Raw genomic sequence first — 19,078 nt, 5'->3', positions numbered from 1 at the left:
TTCTGTAGTTCAGGTCTTAGTTTGAGGAAGCTGTTCTGTCCAAGTTAGGACTCTGTAACATTAGTACAAAAATGTCCTACCAGTATCTCTCTCTTTAAATCTTCTCCAAACCAGCAGTGGCTTCCCTATGCATCTGCAGAATAGTCAAGGTTTAGAAAGGATAATCACCCTTAATTTTGTTGGTGTTCTTATCGTGGTATCTACTTAAACCTTCTCACTCCCTATCACTCAGTCAAGGCTTATTAAAAAAAAAAAAAAATAGCCCCTATTGCCAGGCACGGAGGTGCACACCTGTAATCCCAGCAGCTCAGGAGGATGAGACAGAAGGATCGAGAGTTCAAACCCAGCCTCAGCAACATGGGGGTGCTAGGCAATTCAGGGAGACCTTGTCTCTAAATAAAATGCAAAATAGGGATGGGGAATGTGGTGCAGTGGTCAAATGCCCCTGAGTTCAATCCCCCATACCAAAAAAAAAAAAAAAAAAAATAGCCCCTCTATGGTTTTTGGTCCAAGGAGATTAAGTAACTTCATTATATCCTCAGCCATGACTCCAGGTTTGAGTATAAGGTCTTCTGCCAAAGACAGGTTGACCATGAATCTAGCCAGGGTAACTTTAGGGTTCTAACCTGCATGGGCCCCCACCAAGGTGCTATACCTAATTTTGTGTAGTAATTTAAAGAAGGTATCCAAATTACATCCACTTCAGCGTCTTGCAAAACTCAGATTTGCCCCTACTTCTGAATCACATTGTCATTTTCTTGATACAAAAAAAGATCTGTTAAATCATTCGCCCTACAAATTCAGATAATTCCAGAAAAATACTTAAAAAAGAGAACGATCTGAATAATAATAAGTATTATACATTAGAAAGTCACAAACACACATTAAACATCTTTCTGCTTATTTCATCTATTATTAATGATCTTTTATCTACTTGATAGCTTATTAGCAATGTACTACTGTGTACTAGAGGCAGTGGGTATAGCTCAATGGTGGAGCACGTGCCTATAGCTCATGGTGGAGCATGTACAAGGCCCTGGGTTTGATCCCCAGCACTGTCAAAAATTTAAAAAGAGCATGCATTTTTTAAAAGGATTGCTGACAGGTGTTTTTAGTGTTATTTTAAAGTTTGAAGTTTCTCTAATCTTGAAAGCAGGAGTAGAAAGGATGACAAAGTGACAATGTGAAGACAATGTGCAATGAAAAAAATTAATACATAAAAGATTCATCGGTCTCATGTAATAGGAATGCTGCTTTAGAAGAACTGAACCATGACTTACTTTTTGATAGATCCATACAATGAAAAGGGGAGAAAAAAAAAACGGTACAATTATCATGACCGTCTCATACATGAAATACGCTCAAAATACATGTGTCTCCCTTGGTCTGTCTGGGTGCTTCTCCATCATGATGGCTCAACCATAATTGCTGATTTTTTAAAAAAGCATTATAGTTATGAAACTATTTGTGCTTCCCCCAAGAATGTTGGCCCAGTTGGCACATTTCTCAGTTACAACTTTTGTATCTACATGAAAAGGGGCAAAGTTTATTTTAATCACTTTATTTTATTTACTACTTAATTCAATTAAAGACAAAGTGCAGCAGAGAAAGCCCACATATAACACAAAGTAAAAATGCACAAGAAAAAATGAACAGAAAACTATAGAAATCAGAAGAAACAACTGCACAACATTCTATGCAAATAAGTTTAATTTAAAATCTGGGCAAATGGATAACTTCCTACCGAAGACATTTTACTAATCCTGACACCAAGAGATGAACACTCTAAAGAGAATCATTTACACAAATGAAATGATGTTGTGGGGGCAAAAAAAAATTACATACCTACCCCAACCAACCAATAAACACTGGACCCAGACTCTTTTATTGGGAACCCTATCAAAACTTTGAACTGAGAAGGAAGATAGATATGTAAACAACAAACTAATCTCAAGTAAAAAGATCACTACAAGAATCCTTACTCCAATTTTGGCAGATAATTTCCAGCATCATATCATGGTGAGACATGGTTTATCCCATAAATGTAAAATTATTCAAATATTTAAGAAGCTATTCATACAATTCATCATACTGGATCTTAAGCTAAAGCTAATAATATCTATTAATCATCAGAGATACTTAAAAAGCATACAAAATTCAACTTTTTTTTTGTATCAGGGATTGAACCCAGAATCTTAACCACTGAGCCACATATCCAGCTTTTTTTTATTCTTTCTTTTTATTTTTTATTTTGAGACAGAGTCTTGCGAAGTTGCTCAGGGCCTTGCTAAATTGCTGAGGCTGGCCTTGAACTTGGGAACTTGGGATCCTTCTGCCTCAGCCTCCTGAATCCCTAGGATTACAGGCTTGTGTACCACCATTACCATCACCGCCACCAGGAGCCCGATTTAGCATTCTTTCTTGGTTTAAAATAACAAAACAAGAATCAAAAAGTGCTTAGTTAAGAAGGAAAACAGACCAGGGCTGGGGATGTGGCTCAAGCACGCTTGCCTAGCATTCGTGGGGCACTGGGTTCGATTCTCAGCATCACATAAAAATGAAATAAAGATATTGTGTCCATCTAAATAAATAAATAAATAAATAAATGATATTTTAAAAAAAGAAGAAGAAGAAGAAGAAGGAAAACAGACCAAAGCCAATATGAATCTTACTGGGAAGACAGGACAAGGAAGTCCTTCCCTAGCAGGAACACCAATTATCACTATGCTATTCCACACTGTGCCACAGTATTAGTCCACACAAGTGAAAGAAAGAAAGTATGAACTGAAAAACAAATAAAATTAAACCAAGCTTGATACAAAGTGGCAAAACTATCAATATCTACAGATAAAATCTATAAGTATGTATTAGAAAAGAAAAAAATATCATGGAAAAACACAGCACAAGAATTTTTCATACTTATTTTTATTATTATTTTGTGTGTGCATGGGACTGAGCCCAGGGGTGCACTACCACTAAGCCACATCCCCAGCCCTTTTATTTTTATTTTAAGGTAGGATCTCACTAAATTGCTGAGGCTGGCTTCGAACTTGAGATCCTCCTGCCTCGGCCTCTTGCTAAGATTACAGTCATGTGCCACTGCACCTAGCCAGAACAGTGTTTATTGTTTGTCACACTCATTGATGAGAAGTTAAGAAAATAATAGACATTTGCATTGTAACAGCCTGTATGGAATAGCACAAAGAAACTCCAGAAAGATGTAAGAAGCTAGCATCAGATAGAGGTAGTAACAGTGGGAAGCAACATTCATCATAGATTTTAAAATTCTGAACCAAGTTAGTTTATTATTTATACAAAAAAATGTTTAAAAGGATTATAAGCCTCACTTTAAATAGTTAACACAAGAACTTGCACACACATATCCTTTGTGTTTATCTGTTCACTCTCTTAGAACCACACAGTCTGATGGCTCAGCATGTCATCAGAATGGTAAAAATGGAACAAGTCAAACTGTATTATCATCACTTTCCACATAACCAGTCACCCTTTCATTTCCAATCTTAACCAAAAATACAACAATTTCCAGGTGAGCTTTAGAAGTCCCTAATAACCCTCTACCTCAAATAAGGCATTCGGTGTTTTTCTGAAGAGGACAAACAAAATCCCTTATTTGGGGGAGAAAAATATAGCGCACACACACACACACACCAAAAAAAAAAAAAAAAAAAGTCAGTGGACAAAAGAATGAGGAGAGAGAAAATACCCAGAACTTTATCCTTCTTTGTTTCCCTTTACTCTTATTTTTTTATGGTCGATCCTTGTCTGCTTTATTTATCTTTTCCTGCTCCCTTCTATAACTTTTTCCCAGCTTTTGTAAAGGCCTTTCTGTGGGTGGCACCCCTTTCTCAGCAGAAAAGTCTTAACTGGGCTTCTCCAGGAATCTTCACCATGGCTGATTTTAGGACTGTCGGCAAAAGAGTCTCTGCAAAAGAGTTCAATGTAGATAAACTTCCCATTTTCGTGTCGCCCTGTTTTACTTGGCCACTGGCAGGGAAGATACTAGCACTCCAGGTGCTGGCAACCCCCTTATTAGTTTTTCACAAACATATCCATTATAGTAGTTTTTAGAAATGTACAAACAAGGCCTCTGGCCTTGAGCTGGGCTTCACAGAGATGTCTACATTTTTAAGATAAGTTACAAATGGGCTCCATGGTAACAGCTGGCAGGGGGAGAAAAGGAAGGGGAGAAGAAGCTCTTCTCTTCTCAGGTGTTGTCCTTGAAGGGTTAACTTGCCCAGAACAGTGAAAGAAAAAGCTGCTGTTATGTGAACTTTTGAAGACTGTGAACTTCTGAGTCCCTCCCCTCACATGCTGGGTATAAAACTCTGAAACTACCTAAACTTGGGGTTCAGGGGATTAATTGATTACAGCAAAAGCTGTGTCCTCTGAGCTTGGCTGCAGTCAATAAAGCTGTTTCCTGCTATCTTTGGTGACTTGCCTCTTTGGGCCTACAACATCTCATCCTCTGTGAGTTCATGAGATCCACCCTTTCTAGCTGGGGATGTAGCTCAATGGGAGAGTGCTTTCCCAGTGTGCCCAAGGCCCTGAATTTGAGCACTGTAAACAAAATAAACCAATCTATCATTTCAAATTTCACCTATTGCAAACAACTCCCAGATGTGCATCTAAGGTCCTGACTTCTTCCTCAAGGCTCCTACATTTATTTGGCAGCTGGGAAACTCTATCTATCTCTGCAACAATCCCATTGTTCAGGTTCAAGCTCCCATTCCCTTCCAGAAAGGCTTCCTGTCTACCATCCTTCCTTTAGCCACTACCCCATCCTCTTCCTGTCTAATCTCACTTCCACAAAATGTCCAGATTCATCTTCTCAAAGCTTTGAAATCACCTGATCTAAGGAATTAATTTAGTTTTTTTTCTTCTTTTTTCCCTGGGACTGGGGACTAAACCCAAGGCCTACACACATCCTAGGCAAGCACTCCACCCCGAGCCACATCCCAGCACAGGAGTTCATTTCTTAGCCTGCATTCATTCAAAGGCTTTCAGAATGCAAGAAAAACCTTAATATCCCATCTCCAATTCATTCACTCACCCTAGCTCCTGCCAAATTCAATCAGTTATTAGGCACCTAATGTTTCCTAAACTCTCCTTCTTCCTGCCTTTGCTTATGATTTTTTTCTATCTGATGCCCCTAAAATTAATCTGTTTTCAATCAGAAGAATGCCTTTCCCCTCTTTCTTATTCTCCTTGAGCCTATGAATTACCAATTCCATTCATTATTAGATGGAGAGACTGTTCTAACAGATTATAAGCAAAGACCAAAAAATGACCAAGTTACATCAAACTTACAGAAAATCATTTCACAGTTTCTAAAATTGCCAGGCTTATCTAAAGGACATAAAGGTTGGCTTGCCCTCTGAGTGTAAGAGCGCGGTGGCAAGCAATGCCCTCATTTATTTATTTATTTCCTTATTTTTGCCCAAAAAAAGGAAAAAAGAAAACCCAAAAGTATATTAGTTCTTTAATCTTCACTGATTACAAAATACCAAGTTTTTTTTTTTTCCTTTCTTTGCACAAAACCCTTGCTACACATGCTCCTCTATCTGTTAGAGATCTTGTGCACATTGAATAGGAAGCCAGCCTGGCACTGGAAACTGACCATGGCCACCCACACGCTAAGATTTTGCAATGCCTTCCAGCATCACACGCCCATGCTGGAGGGTCATGTGAGGTCACCCACTCGTTGGCAAGTAAATGCACTCACTGATTTGGACACATGTGTCACTTAAAATGAAGAAGTTAATGTCTTTGAGCACATTCGTGCTAACGTCATTGCAGAAGCAGAAAGAAGGGATATAAATGATACACTGATAGACACAACCTACTCAACAAAAGGAACATTAAGTTCAGAAAAGAGAAACATGCACTTGCCCCTTGTAAAGATTGTAAGTGCTTTGTGTGATTTATTAAGTAGGTGGATATTATTAATTATATATAGCATAATCCTGTACTTGCTGTCCAGTCTTAACCTCCTTTTTTTTTTCCTGGTACCAGATTGAACTCAGGGGTACTCGGCCACTGAGTCACACCTCCAGCCCTTTTTTTTTGTATTTTATTTAGAGACAGGGTCTCCCTGAATTGCTTAGCACCTTGCCATTGTTGAGGCTGGCTTTGAACTTGTAATCCTCCTACCTCAGCCTCCGGAGCCACTGGGATTTACCTCCTTAAAAAAAAAAAAAAAGAAACAGAAATGGAAAAAAAAATTTAAAAAAAAACAAAACAGAAATGGTCTCTGGAATTCATTAATCCTGAGAAACACCCACACCCACAGAGAGAGAGAGAGAGAGAGAGAGAGAGCGCCAAGAAAATGCTACTGGTCATTATAGGCTATAATGCTGTTTTTTCTAATAACTTGAAGAAGGGTGTAATTTGCTCTCTCTCTCTCTCTCTCTCTCTCTCTCTCTCTCTCTATATATATATATATATATATATATGTGTGTGTGTGTGTGTGTGTGTGTGTGTAATCTCCAAAAATACTAAAAATATTAAAATATAAAAAATAATTAAGACATGTAGCCAATGTTCTTCCAACTTTACGGTCCACTGCATATAATACATTTCTCTGTGAATGTAAATATAAAGGGCCAAAGTATCCCACCCACAAAATTTGCCTGTTGTCCCCTGCATCCTCATGCTGTAAGGTCCACTCCTATTTCCACGTAAAACAAACAGGTACTTCTCTAGTGTTGAGTGCTAGAGAGGCCCAGAGGAGGCCAATCCATCTCAGAGAGAAACACCAGGGTTCAAAAGGATGAGTTGCAGGCCACACCCACTCTCCTCTAGATCTTTTGCACTCATCCTTCCCAAGAAACCCTCCCCCAGAAGTCACAAGAGACTTTTAAGGTCTACTATCCCCTTAGGAGAATCTTTTGGAAACTGAATAATCCAGGCAATCAAAGCTCTTCTTTAAGCCGGGGGCTTTGGTGGCACACACCTGTAATCCCACTGACTCAGGAGGCTGAGGCAGGAGGATCAAGAGTTCAAAGCCAACTCTTAGCAATTTGTCGAGGTCCTAAGCAACTCAGTGAGACCCTGTCTCTAAATAAAATACAAAAAGGGTTAGGGATGTGGCTCAGTGGTGGAGTGTCCCTGAGTTCAATCCCAGTACCAAATATATATATATATATATATATATATATATATATATATATATATATATATATATAGAGAGAGAGAGAGAGAGAGAGAGAGAGATGTGGCTCAATAATTAAGTACCCCTTGGGTCCAATCCTGGGGGCGGGGTGTGGGGTGGGGAACTTCTTCTTCATTATTCCAAGTTCTGGAGAAAACAGTTTTGAGGAAGAGAGGCTGGAAAACCAGGTACCTGACCTGGAAAAGTGAGTGAAGAGGTATGTAGTGGAACTCCCATGACATTGCTCTGAGGCCACCAAAGAAAAGGGAAGGCCACTGCCTAAGGTTTTACCCACCCCAGGACATCCAGACATCACTGGCCTCTTCCCACCTACCTCAAGACAGGAGTCTGTCTAAGCACAAGTCCAGTGGGCTTGCTCCTCTCGCAAGGAGCCCCAGTCCCCAAGTCATCTCACTAGCATATATCAAGACACACGGTACTTTAGAGATTCCAAGGGTTTTAAGAGCTAAGTGCCAGGAAAACAATGTGGGGATATGTGTCAAACACATATTTCTTCTTAGGTAACAGAAACAAAGCCACATTCAGCCAAGGAGATTCCACTGATAGAAGAATCACCTCAATGATATATGGGAGAATGAGAAGGCACTGACCAGACAAACAAGTGAAGAAGGCTTTACTTGACTAGTAGTGTGATCTGGTATGAACTTCTGCATCCTGTTTCTTCATCAGTAAAATGAGGATTAATAAGATTTATTTCTTGTAAATAATTTTGCACAGTGGGGCCAATGTTCAACAAAGGGTGGTAATAACTACTAGTAGTAATACTAGGTTTACAACAGGGAATTAGGGAAGCTACTTTTGCTAAAAGCAGTGACCCTTTACTTGGGCCTGAAGATGCCCAATGGGTGACTAAAAGCAGGATAAAGTTTAACATCTCTGCCTTCATTCTGTATTTATCTTCAGGTGCCTGCTAAACTGTGCACACAGGCATGTTAATCATTTAAGGAATGTTCACCTAAAAACTGGTAATACAAGCTTATTAGCTCTAAATTCACCTAGCCTATCTTGTTCCCCTTCAAGACTGAGGCAAGCCTGGAGTGGTGGCGCACACCTATAGCCCCATAAATTCAGGAGGTTGCGGCAGGAGGGTCACAAGTTCAAGGCCAGCCTCAGCAATTGAGCAAGACTCTGTTTTAAAATAAAAAGGGCTTTCCAGAGGGGAAAGGGAAAAATAATACAAGGGGGAGATATGAACTACAGTAGAGGGGGTAGAGAGAGAAGAGGGGAGGGGAGGGGAGGGGAGGGGAGGGGGGATAGTAAAGGATAGGAAAGGCAGCAGAATACAGCAGACACTAGTATGGCAATATATAAATCAATGGAAGTGTAACGGATGTGATTCTGCAATCTGTATATGGGGTAAAAATGGGAGTTCATAACCCACTTGAATCAAAGTGTGAAATATGATATATCAAGAACTATGTAATGTTTTGAACAACCAACAATAAAAAAAAAAAAGGGCTGAGGATGTAGCTTAATGGTAAATGCCCCTGGGTTCAATCTCTAAGGTCAAAAAGAAAAATAAGAAGACTGAGAGGCAAGATTTGCAACATCCTGTCTCCGATGCCTGGATTGGCACCTAGAACTCTGCAGGGTTCTCTTATACCTTTCAGGAACAGCAGGAGAAATCATCTCATGGGAACTGAATTACCGGCTTCTAGGATCACATCCTGCAAAGTTCCCTCATAACAAGACAGAGACTTCACTTTTGCCTGCAAATGTTAATGGGTGACTAAAAAAGGGATAAAGGCTTGTCATCTTGCCATCTGCCTCCATGACCCCTTGCACCTGACCCCTTTGCTCTGAGTCACCCTGGATTACAGAAACATGGAGTCTGATGAATGAATACCTAGCAAGAACAGAAGCTAGCCCCCAGGCAACAGCGACTTTCTCAGAGAACAGGCCAGCCTGACCAATCCAGAGGTCACGATGGAGCAGCCCACACCTGGTCAAGATCACTTGCGCTGCCAGCTGCAAAAAGCCTACAGCTACATAAGCCTCCAACCCTTGCCCCACATTCTCCTCACTCATGTCATCCTCCCTAAGAACACGAGTCCCCTCCTCTTCCTGGTGCAGCTACACTGATTTTATGCTTTCCATTATTACCTTTTCCATTTGGTTTTGGGGTAAGTGGCCAGACCTGATTTGTTGGATCCTTGGAGTCAGATCCCTGTCAGAACTCCAGAAACACTCACAGGTGATAAGAACTCCAGAACCAGACTTAAGAATGACCAACCTGTGCCCCCAGCCTCCTCCACCAATTCTTCCTCTATTTAAACCTAAAGCTCCTGTCAGCACTCAGAAAACAGTACTGTGACACTGGACCTAACTCTGCCTCCCCAGAGGGGCCACACTGCTTTTCACCATTACCTTTCTGCTTGGTTTGGGGGGTAAGTAGGCAGACCTGGCTTTTGGGGATCCCCCAAATCAGGCATCTGGCCTAGGACTCCTGTAATAGGTTCTTGCTTCAAGATAGCAACCAAATGGAGAAGCTTTGAATTTTGGGTTAGCATTTTTTCGGGGCTGGGGGGACAATGATCATAAGGGATGGAGAGGGGTTATTTGGGGAATACCCATACCTCTAAAATGACCAACTGGAGTTTCTTTCTTTCTTTTTGACTAGCAGGGATTAAACCCTGTTGCCCTTAACAACTGAGCCACATCCCTAGCCCTTTTTATTTTTTATTTTGAGACAGGGTCTCATTAAGTTTCTTAGGGCCTCACTAAGTTGCTGAGGAAGGCTTTGAATTTGCCATCCTCCTGCCTCAGCCTCCTGAACTACAGGGATTACAGGTGTGTGCCATGGTGCCCAGCTTGGATTTTCAATTGGGTGAACAGTTGTTGAGATGACTGCTCCTCTCAACAGCAAAGAGAACTTCTCAAACAGGGATTGTACTCCTGAGTGGACTATCAAAACCACCATCTGATCCTACTGTCTTCCTACTGTCAATTAATTTCTAAGCCCTCTGTTCTCACCGTTTGTTTAAACCTCCAAGACTCCCACTCTGAGATGTAAGTACTCTTTTCCAAACTACTAAGGGGTCTGAGATTGAGGGAGCTAAATCATCATCTAGTTTTCCAGTCACCAGTGCTGGGGACAAGTCATCAGGGCCCAGACCAGAGGCTGCTGGGATCCTAACTAATTGGATTTGGCCATCCACCTACATCAGAAATAAGACAACATTATATACAAAAAACATGAATGTAATCACCATTTGGCCAAAACTGGGAGGATAACTAATCTGCCTTCACCCATCCTAGAGAAATGTTGCAATTCATAGGAACAAAAGGCGAGGAAATACATGGATAGATTAAGCCAAGCTGTGCTAGCTGGAGATGTCACAGTTCTGGTTCTCTGATTTTTGGCTCCAGGCCTTTGGTGGCAGTTTCAGCTTCCATTATCAGCATGAGATGATGACTTGTAGGAAGCTGGAGTGGAGGAAATAGCTTAACAAGCTAGCAGGAAACAGAAGAGAAAACATTTGTGGCCTTCTGATTTTAAATGGGCCCCCTTATAGACCAAAGATTTAAAACCTGCTTATATTAGTTATATTTATTTAATTAATTTCATTGAAAATAGGGATGAGGAGAGGGTATGCCATCCATGTTGCTCTTTTATGAAAGGTTAAACAATCTAAAAAATAATACAGAGTACCTTTTATGGACTTCCTAATTGTTCTTCCAGGATGGGAGACTTCCATTCTGTGATTTAGGGCTTCATTCACTCTCTTCCTACCCATCCCTTCACAATGCAGCTGTAATACCATTACACTGACCTGACCTTTCACCTTCTTTCCTACTGGAACCACTCCATCCTGCTTACTCATCATTGGTCAGAGGCAAATGCTATCACTTACTTAACCAAGGCTTAGAGCAGCATATTAGTTCAGGCTGCTATAATAAAGAGACATAGACTGAGTAGACACTTATTTCTCGTAGTTCTGAGTATTGTCACTGCTCTCACATAGTGGAGAAAAAAAGGAGCTAGAAAATTCTCTGGGCTCTATTTATAAGGGCTAACCTCATTCACTAGGGCTTCATCTTCATGGTTTAATTTCCTCCCAAAGGACCCACCATCTAATACCATCATGTTGGGAGTAAAGATTTCAGATATATCCAGTTGGGGTGAGGGAGGGGCACAGATTTTAGTCCATAACAAGCACAGAGTACATATAAGTCCCTAATTCACTTTAAAGTAAAGAAAGTCTCTTGAATGAGGATGTGACCTAGACACAGATGATATATTCTTAATGGATTAGGAGGTGCAGTTTGAAAGATTTCTTTGCCTGTCTCTACCTTTTCTTAAGAACATCGGATGTGAAGGTGATTTGGCTGTGATGTCTGTCACCCCATTGACCGCCAGGGTTGATCTGGCTGGCTAGGTGAGTGTTCCCTCCTTCTATCACTACTCCATTACATCCCTCCAGAGGCTGCTCACCAGGTCAAAGAGGATGATCTTCCCCAACAGAGGAGGACTGTACTTCCGTCAAGGATATTGAGAGCTGACTCCCCTGCTAGAACCTCCACCCAGGCTTTTCAGGTCCTTAAGGAACACACCTCCTGTATACTATCTAGCATTCTCTGCTTAACTGCTATTCACACAGCCCCTCCACCCACATCTTCCTTCCTTCCCCAAACCAGTCACCAAAAACCAGAAATCACATTCTGCTAGAAAATGAATCCTATTAGACCTGGGTGAAGTGGCCCACACCTGTGATCCCAGCAGCTCAGGAGGCTGAGGCACGAAGATCAAGTTCAAAGCCAGCCTCAGCAACTTAGCAAGGCCCTAAGCAACTCAGTGAGCTCTGTCTCTCAATAAAATAATAATAAAAAAGAGAAAATGAATCATACTAAAATTATAGTGGGCACCACTTGATAAATGTGTATTCTAAGAGGAGTGGCTCACATCTGTATGAAAGGTGGGTGAAGAAAGGAGAGGAAGATTGGACCCCAGGGGGTCATAGTGGCAGTGCTAATGTCATCAAGTGGGCAGAGGCCAGGGATACTACTAAACACCTTACAACATAGAGGATTTCTCCCTATAACCAGGAACCCTCCAGTCCAAAATGTCTGTAGTGTTGAGGTAGAAACATCTAGTTCTAAGAGGTAATATATTTCCACTAAGAACTGCTTTGTTCCTTAGGTTTAAATTCCAGGCACTGCCAAGACTGAATAAGGTATGTTTTTGGAGCAGGTAAGAATCAAATCATTCCCCTGAGACAGGCACCTATTTTCCACTCATATAAAACTATTTCCATTTGTCAAATTAAATATTCTACTTAAATAATTATGGATACTTTATTTGGCCGAGTTTTTAATTTTATGGTTAAAGTGTAAGATTAACCAAAAGAATAAGAATTTAACAAAAAAGATACCCATTGCTATGTTTGCTTAGGTCATTTTAAAGAAAAAAAAATTATAGATACAGTTAAAGCCCACCCTGCCACCTCTTCCCCTTCCTCCTAGAAGATAAGCACTCTCATGTAGCGCATATCACTTCCATACATAGTCTGTACCTACCTAAAAATTTGCATAATCCATTTCTGGTAGTAAATTTTAATTTTTGAAGGGAGTGGTATGGGGATAGAACCCAGGGTCTCACACATTTTAGACAAGCATACTACAATTGAGCCACACCCCTAACCCTGTGGTAGTAAATTTTAAATAAATGTTATATTATTCCTTTTATGCTGTCTTAAAACTGTTTTAAATTTATCTACTTTGTTCTCTCCATATAAATTCAATTAAATCATTTTGGCTGCTGTATAGTGTTTTTTAAAAACAGCTCATATCAGGCACAGTATTACAGGCCTGTAATCCCAGCGACTTGGGAGGCTCAGGCTGGAGGATTTTGAGTTCCTTGCCAGCCTCAGTAACTTAGCGAGGCCCTGTCTCAAAAAAATAAAAAGGAATGGGTATGTGGCTCAGTGGTTAAGCCACCTGGGTACAATCCCCAGTACCAAAAACACAACATCTCTCAAATGTCTATTACCAAAATATTATCCCACATTTTCTGTGAATCTAAAATAGCTTATTAATGTTATCATAACCAATGTATTTAAGCTATCAGTTAGCTATGAGTTAGTCAAATGCCTCCCAGAAAGAATTCCAAACATAAAATTAGAAGGAAATGTTAGACAACATTTGGGTATAACAACAGCATTTCATCTCAGTATTTCATTCCTTCTGAGTGTTTGGGTAGGCAAAGGGGAGAGCCTGAAAGCATGAAGTACAAGGTGAAGGAGAAATTTAGCACAAGGGCTGAATTAACAGCAGGCCACATGACCCCAAATCTTCACAAGCAGTGGCAGCTGGAGGAGGGCTCCTGGACGCTGCCTGCCCCTGCCATTGCCAACAGTGCCCACCAGAGCCAGAGTCACACTCCAGGGAGCAAGGCCAACATGACTGCACCACCAGCCTATGTACAGTATTTCTATTCTTATGACTCACTCTTAGGTCAAATGCAGGCCTATTCATGCTTGTTGACTTTGGGTTGGTCATAACTCCAACCTCCTGGTATAATTCAATTATGATGGAATTCTCTGAGTAATTCAAGTTAACTAAAATTTCATAATTCATTATATTAATTCCAATTTTAATCAAAAGTGCTGATTCAAGCTTAATGGTATCCTGGGAATCAGGTACCCAAAAAGTGAGGCTGGCAGCTCTTAAAAGTCGCTTGCAGCATTTACAGCAGACTAAAATAAAAGTTGCATGGATCGTTCAGTGGTACCCCCGTCCCTGGGTCCAAATAGATGCCTTTGTCCTCTAGCTGGTATGGTGACAGTGGTCGAGAAAAGCAGCAAAGAAACCACCAGCATTCTCTTTCCTTGCCTTAGCTTACCATGCTGCTCTTCTGCACATCTAGGGTACAACACAGGTATGGGCCACCAAGCCCAGCTTCAGATAAGCCCAGAAGAAATATAGTGCTACAGCGATTTGACTTGGGAGGGAAGCGAAATATATTTCTAAATATGTGCTTCATTAAGTAAAATAGCAGCAGAAGGAATGTTTTATGTGTACGTAGAAAATAAAAATAACGATTTTCCCTGTCTAGACAAGATCTGCCTCTCAGAAACTATTACTGGGACTGTATCATTCAAGATCACACCCTGAGCTCCTGGGTCCCCTAGCCAGCCTGTGACCCTTGCCTAAACTGACTGGCTCAACACTGACTTGTGCTATCACTGGCTGCAGTACAGAGACATGATGCTCCCAAGAGGGAAGATTGCACCAGCCAAGCACACAAATGTGCAGTATTTCATCACCCTCTATTGGTCTGTCTAGGATTGTGACACTACTTTTCCATTGACTCCAAATACCAGGCTATCAACAGGCACAAGTCCTGGCTGGCCAAGTGTGGAGTCAGCATGGGAGCCGAGGTGCATGGCATGAACGGCTCTTGGATTAACAGAAATGGATGAAGCAGAGATCAGAGCCTAAATTAGATCTCATTGTCCTTTGTTTATGTACCTATTTCAGCATTTATCACAATGGATGGTCAGATGCCTGTCTTCCCACAGGGACTGTACCTTAATTGGCTTTGAATCCTGTGACAACCTTAGATATCCCAGATGCTCAATAACTGGGAGTCAATTCCCAATTTTATCAGCTAACAAGAAGGACAGCTACTCTGAATGAAATCTAACAAATTTTGTAGACACTGGCCTTACTCTGAACCATTATATTTTATTATAATTTATATTTTCTCTTCCCGTTCATGTCCACTCTTTCCTGGAAAACACAAGACCAAAAATAGATAAGGCAGATGTATGACTATAAGAATAATAATAACACAGTAGATGAAACTCCAAATGAAGTCCTCACCTCCACATAGACTTTAAAAAAAAATACAGGTGTGCATTGTGGCACACACCTATAATCCCAGCAACTTAAGAGGCTGAGGCAAGAAGATTGCAAGTACAAGTTCAGCCTCATCAACTTAATGAGACCCTGCCTCAAAAAAAAAAAAATAGATCTGGAGATATAGTTCAGTGGTAAAGTACCCTGGGCTCAATCCCTAGTATTAAACAAACAAACAAACAAACAAAAAAAACTAAACCTATGCTTCACCTAGTTATTTTTTTAATCCATTTAACCTACTAAATCGAAATACCATGTGCCTTTTTAAATTCATGGCCTAAGTCATACACCACAACCACCCCAAAGTATAGGGCCCATAAAATTTCACAAGATCAATAATAGCCCAAAGTCTCACTACATACAACAGAAAACCAGCAACAAAGTTTGTTCTTTCCTTAAACATTTTTTTTTTCCTGTACTGGGGATTGAACACAAAAAAGGGATGCTTTAACACTGAGATACATCCCCAGTCCTTTTTATTCTTTATTTTGAGAAAGAGTCTTGACAAATTGCTGAGGGCCTTGCTAAGTTCTGAGGCTGGCCTCAAACTTGCAATCCTCCTGCCTCAGCCTACCGAGTCACTGGGATAACAGGTGTGCACCTGTGGCTGTTCTTTCTTTATTAGTAAGGATGCACATTTAAAAGTGTTCCCACAGACTAGCAGTAGAACTACTAGATACCAAACAGAGGATCGCATATAGTCAAAAAGATCCAGGTTGATAAAATGTTAGGGGAGTAGTACTTTGGTGTTTAAGCATACACCCTAAAGCTCTACTAGTTGCTTCAGTCATCTGAATAATAATTACACAAAAAAGGCTCAAATGTTTTCAAATACTTTGCCATTTCCACAAGTTACAACAATTTTCTCCAATTCCTTTCAGCCAAGCCTCCAGAAGATAAATTCCTTCTAGTGAAATGTCTGACAAAGCATGATAATTTTTAATCCTAAATCAGTGAGGCACAAACTTTTCTACATTACTTTTTATAAACACATAAAGGCTTACTTCTTTTTATAATTAAATCTGGGGATTTGTTTCTTTCTTATTGCTTAACTATTGTTAGGTAGGAGGCAAGGCAAGGGGAAAGGGCCATCCCTTAGGGCTCTCCAGACTACCTGGGGCCCTCAGGACAGTCACCTGAAGCCCCTTCCCTGAGGGGAAACTGGGCCATCTTGCAGTTAAAGAGAGGAAGCAAGATGACTTGAAAGGGAATTCAAGACCAGGAAGGGAAAGTCATGAATCTTAGGCATGCCACAAGTACTGACCTAAAGTTAACTTGTTGCTAATTAACATATCATTAGCATTTCAGTTTCCACCCCTCTGTCCAGGGGAAAAAGAAACTTACACATGCGCAGGAGAGAAGAAAGTATGTCAGGTTCAGCTGTCAAACAAGGTATCCATGAATCCCAGATCCACCCAGGGGAGAGGGGAGAGCTAGAAAAGCCCAATAAAAGAGAGCTCCACTGTGTAGACCATACACACACACACACACACACACACACACACACACACACACACACAGCCTTGAGCTACTTCACAGCTCTGCCCACACTGCTCTCTCAAAGTGTTTTCTTCACTTTCAGTAACCCTCTGCCTTGCCTGCCAACCTTTTGTGTCCTGCTCAGTTCTTTGCTCAGGAGGCCATGAGCCTGTACTGGGGACCCCCTAAAAACCCCTCCCTTTGTGCCAGTAACACTCTGATCCAAGTGTCTTTAACAATTCTTAAAATTCTTACCCTGCATGAAAGTGTTTCTTTGGACAAAGGTAAAGACAGGGACTGCCTGGCCCAGTTGATTTGCTAGTTAACTCCTACCAAAAGCTAACAGGAGTCATATAGGGGAAAAGGATATCATGTCAAAAAAGTTTACTAAATGGTATGTTAAATAAAATTAAACACTTTTCTTTATTACAGGACTTTTCTGAGCTTCACTATGCACTAGTACTCTCCAAAAGGAAGGGATAATAAGCTTATCCCTCTGGAGAGTTGGTTGTTGTTTGGGGTTTTTTGGTGGGGCAGTAGTAGTCAGTTTTCATCATTATTACAAAAGAAATGAGGCAGGCCATGTTTGGGATTTTTGGTGACGGAGATGGAACCCAAGGCCTTAGCATATTCTAAAGACACACTTTACCACTGAGTTACACCAGCAGCTGAGAGTTATTTATTTCGTGTACACTATTACCATTTCGTGTACACTATTACCATTTTATTGCCTTTAGCAATAAAGCATTATTTTGAGGAACGTACTTTGAGGAACTCAAGTTAGAATAAGATGCTAATAAAGTCTCAATTATAAGTGTTAACTCCCTGGTACTTCAGTAAGCCCTGCTATGTTTGGATACAGCTTAAGTGTGTTCCCTCAAAGTTTCATGTACGGGAGACTTGGTCATTAGTGTGGCAGTGCTAAGATGGTATATAACTTCATAAGGTCCTAGATCAACTGAGGGTGCTGCCCTCAGAAGAGATTAAGATAATCCTTTGCAACTCCATAGTAGTTCTTTTTTTCCCCCTTCCTTTTCAATAAATTGTTGAGGCTGACCTCAAACCTGCGGATCCTTCTGCTCCAACCTCCCAAGTCACTAGGATTTTAGGCATGCACCATAGCACCCGCCCCCATGATACTTCTTACAAGTATGAGTTGTTATAAAAGCTTGAAGCCTACCCCTGAGTCACTCTCCCTTCTTCCTCTCTTACCATGTGATCCTTCTACCACATGAGCTCCACCATCCACCACGAGTTCCTCATTAAAGACCAGGTGATCTTCCCATGCCATGCCCTTGAGCCTTCAGAACTGTGAGTTAAATAAATCTCTTTTTTTTCATCTCTTTTTTTCATTTCTTTTGTAATAGTGATGAAAACTGACTACTACTGCCCCACCAACACTTTTAAACCATTGACTCTCTTTTTTTTTTAAAGAGAGAGAGAGAGGGGGCGGGGGAGAGAGAGAGAGAGAATTTTCAATATTTATTTTTTAGTTTTCGGGTGGACACAACCTCTTTGTTTGTATGTGGTGCTGAGGATCGACCCCGGGCCACACGCATGCCAGGCGAGCGCCTACCGCTTGAGTCACATCCCCAGCCCCCACTGACTCTATCTTTATAACCATAGGAAGCCATCTTCAAATGCACATCCTTAGAAACTAAAACACCACCTATACAATACCTGTAATAAGAACATATAAATGAACTATAACACTTATCACCACCTTCATGATAAAAAGTTATATAACAAATTAGAATAAATTAAATAAAGTCAACCCAAACTCAGGCAGCTGCTGTTTTGCATTAAGGACAGAATTTTAAGTAATCCAAGGCCTAAGGAAAGCACCGCTCTCTGTATATTTCACATTCAAATTGGGAAAATATAAACCTAGCCAATGTGAATATTTTAATGATCATAATAAAAAGAAAGACTTACCAACAGAAGCTGAATTTTTAAGACCGGACTCCTTCTCAGCTCCTTTTTCAATTCGTAATGTGGCCCACTGTCCAAAAACAAGAAGTATTAATGTAAACTCTTCTGTAGACACAATGTAAACTACTCAAAACTTCCTTCTAGCCCTCAGTTTCCTTATTATAAAATGAGAATTATCATTCCCATCCCATAAGATTGCTGTCAAGATACATTGACATTACACGCATAAAGACCTAAACAAGGGGCACAAAGTATAATGATTCTTTTCATAATAAACTAGGCATTCAGGTACAAGACATGTTCAAAGAGGAATCAGAAAAGCTTGCAGAGCCAGGCTCAGTGGCTTCTCAGGAGGTTTAAATAGGAAGATCATAAGTTCAAGGACAGGCTGAGCAACTTAACAAAGCCCTGAGCAACTTAGCAAGATGCTTCCTCAAAACAAAAAGGGATGTAGTTCACTGGTAAAGCATCACTGAGTTCATCCCCAGTTCACCATCATCATAATAATAATAAGGCTAGGCATGATGGTGCTCGCCTGTAATCCCGGGGGCTTAACTGAAAATTCAAAGCTAGCCTCAGAAACTTAGCAAGGCTTGGAGCAACTTAGCAAGACCC

The 19,078-nt window shown here is 40.7% G+C and overlaps 1 protein-coding gene across 1 annotated transcript in view; it reads right to left on the bottom strand.

Moving 5' to 3' along the window:
- Positions 1–19,078, bottom strand: part of Gpat3 (glycerol-3-phosphate acyltransferase 3) — a 60,481-nt gene that overhangs the window by 31,607 nt on the left and 9,796 nt on the right. The window contains exon 3 of the mRNA XM_076864289.2: positions 18,467–18,533. Coding sequence (XP_076720404.1) covers positions 18,467–18,533 — 67 coding nt within the window. The remainder of the gene's footprint in view (positions 1–18,466; positions 18,534–19,078) is intronic.

The sequence above is a fragment of the Callospermophilus lateralis genome, chromosome 8 (assembly GCF_048772815.1).
Source record: "Callospermophilus lateralis isolate mCalLat2 chromosome 8, mCalLat2.hap1, whole genome shotgun sequence".
In the NCBI taxonomy this organism is placed as follows: Eukaryota; Metazoa; Chordata; class Mammalia; order Rodentia; family Sciuridae; genus Callospermophilus; species Callospermophilus lateralis.
The sequence above is the reverse complement of the archived record's forward strand: the minus strand, read 5'-3'. Positions and strand labels throughout refer to the sequence as shown.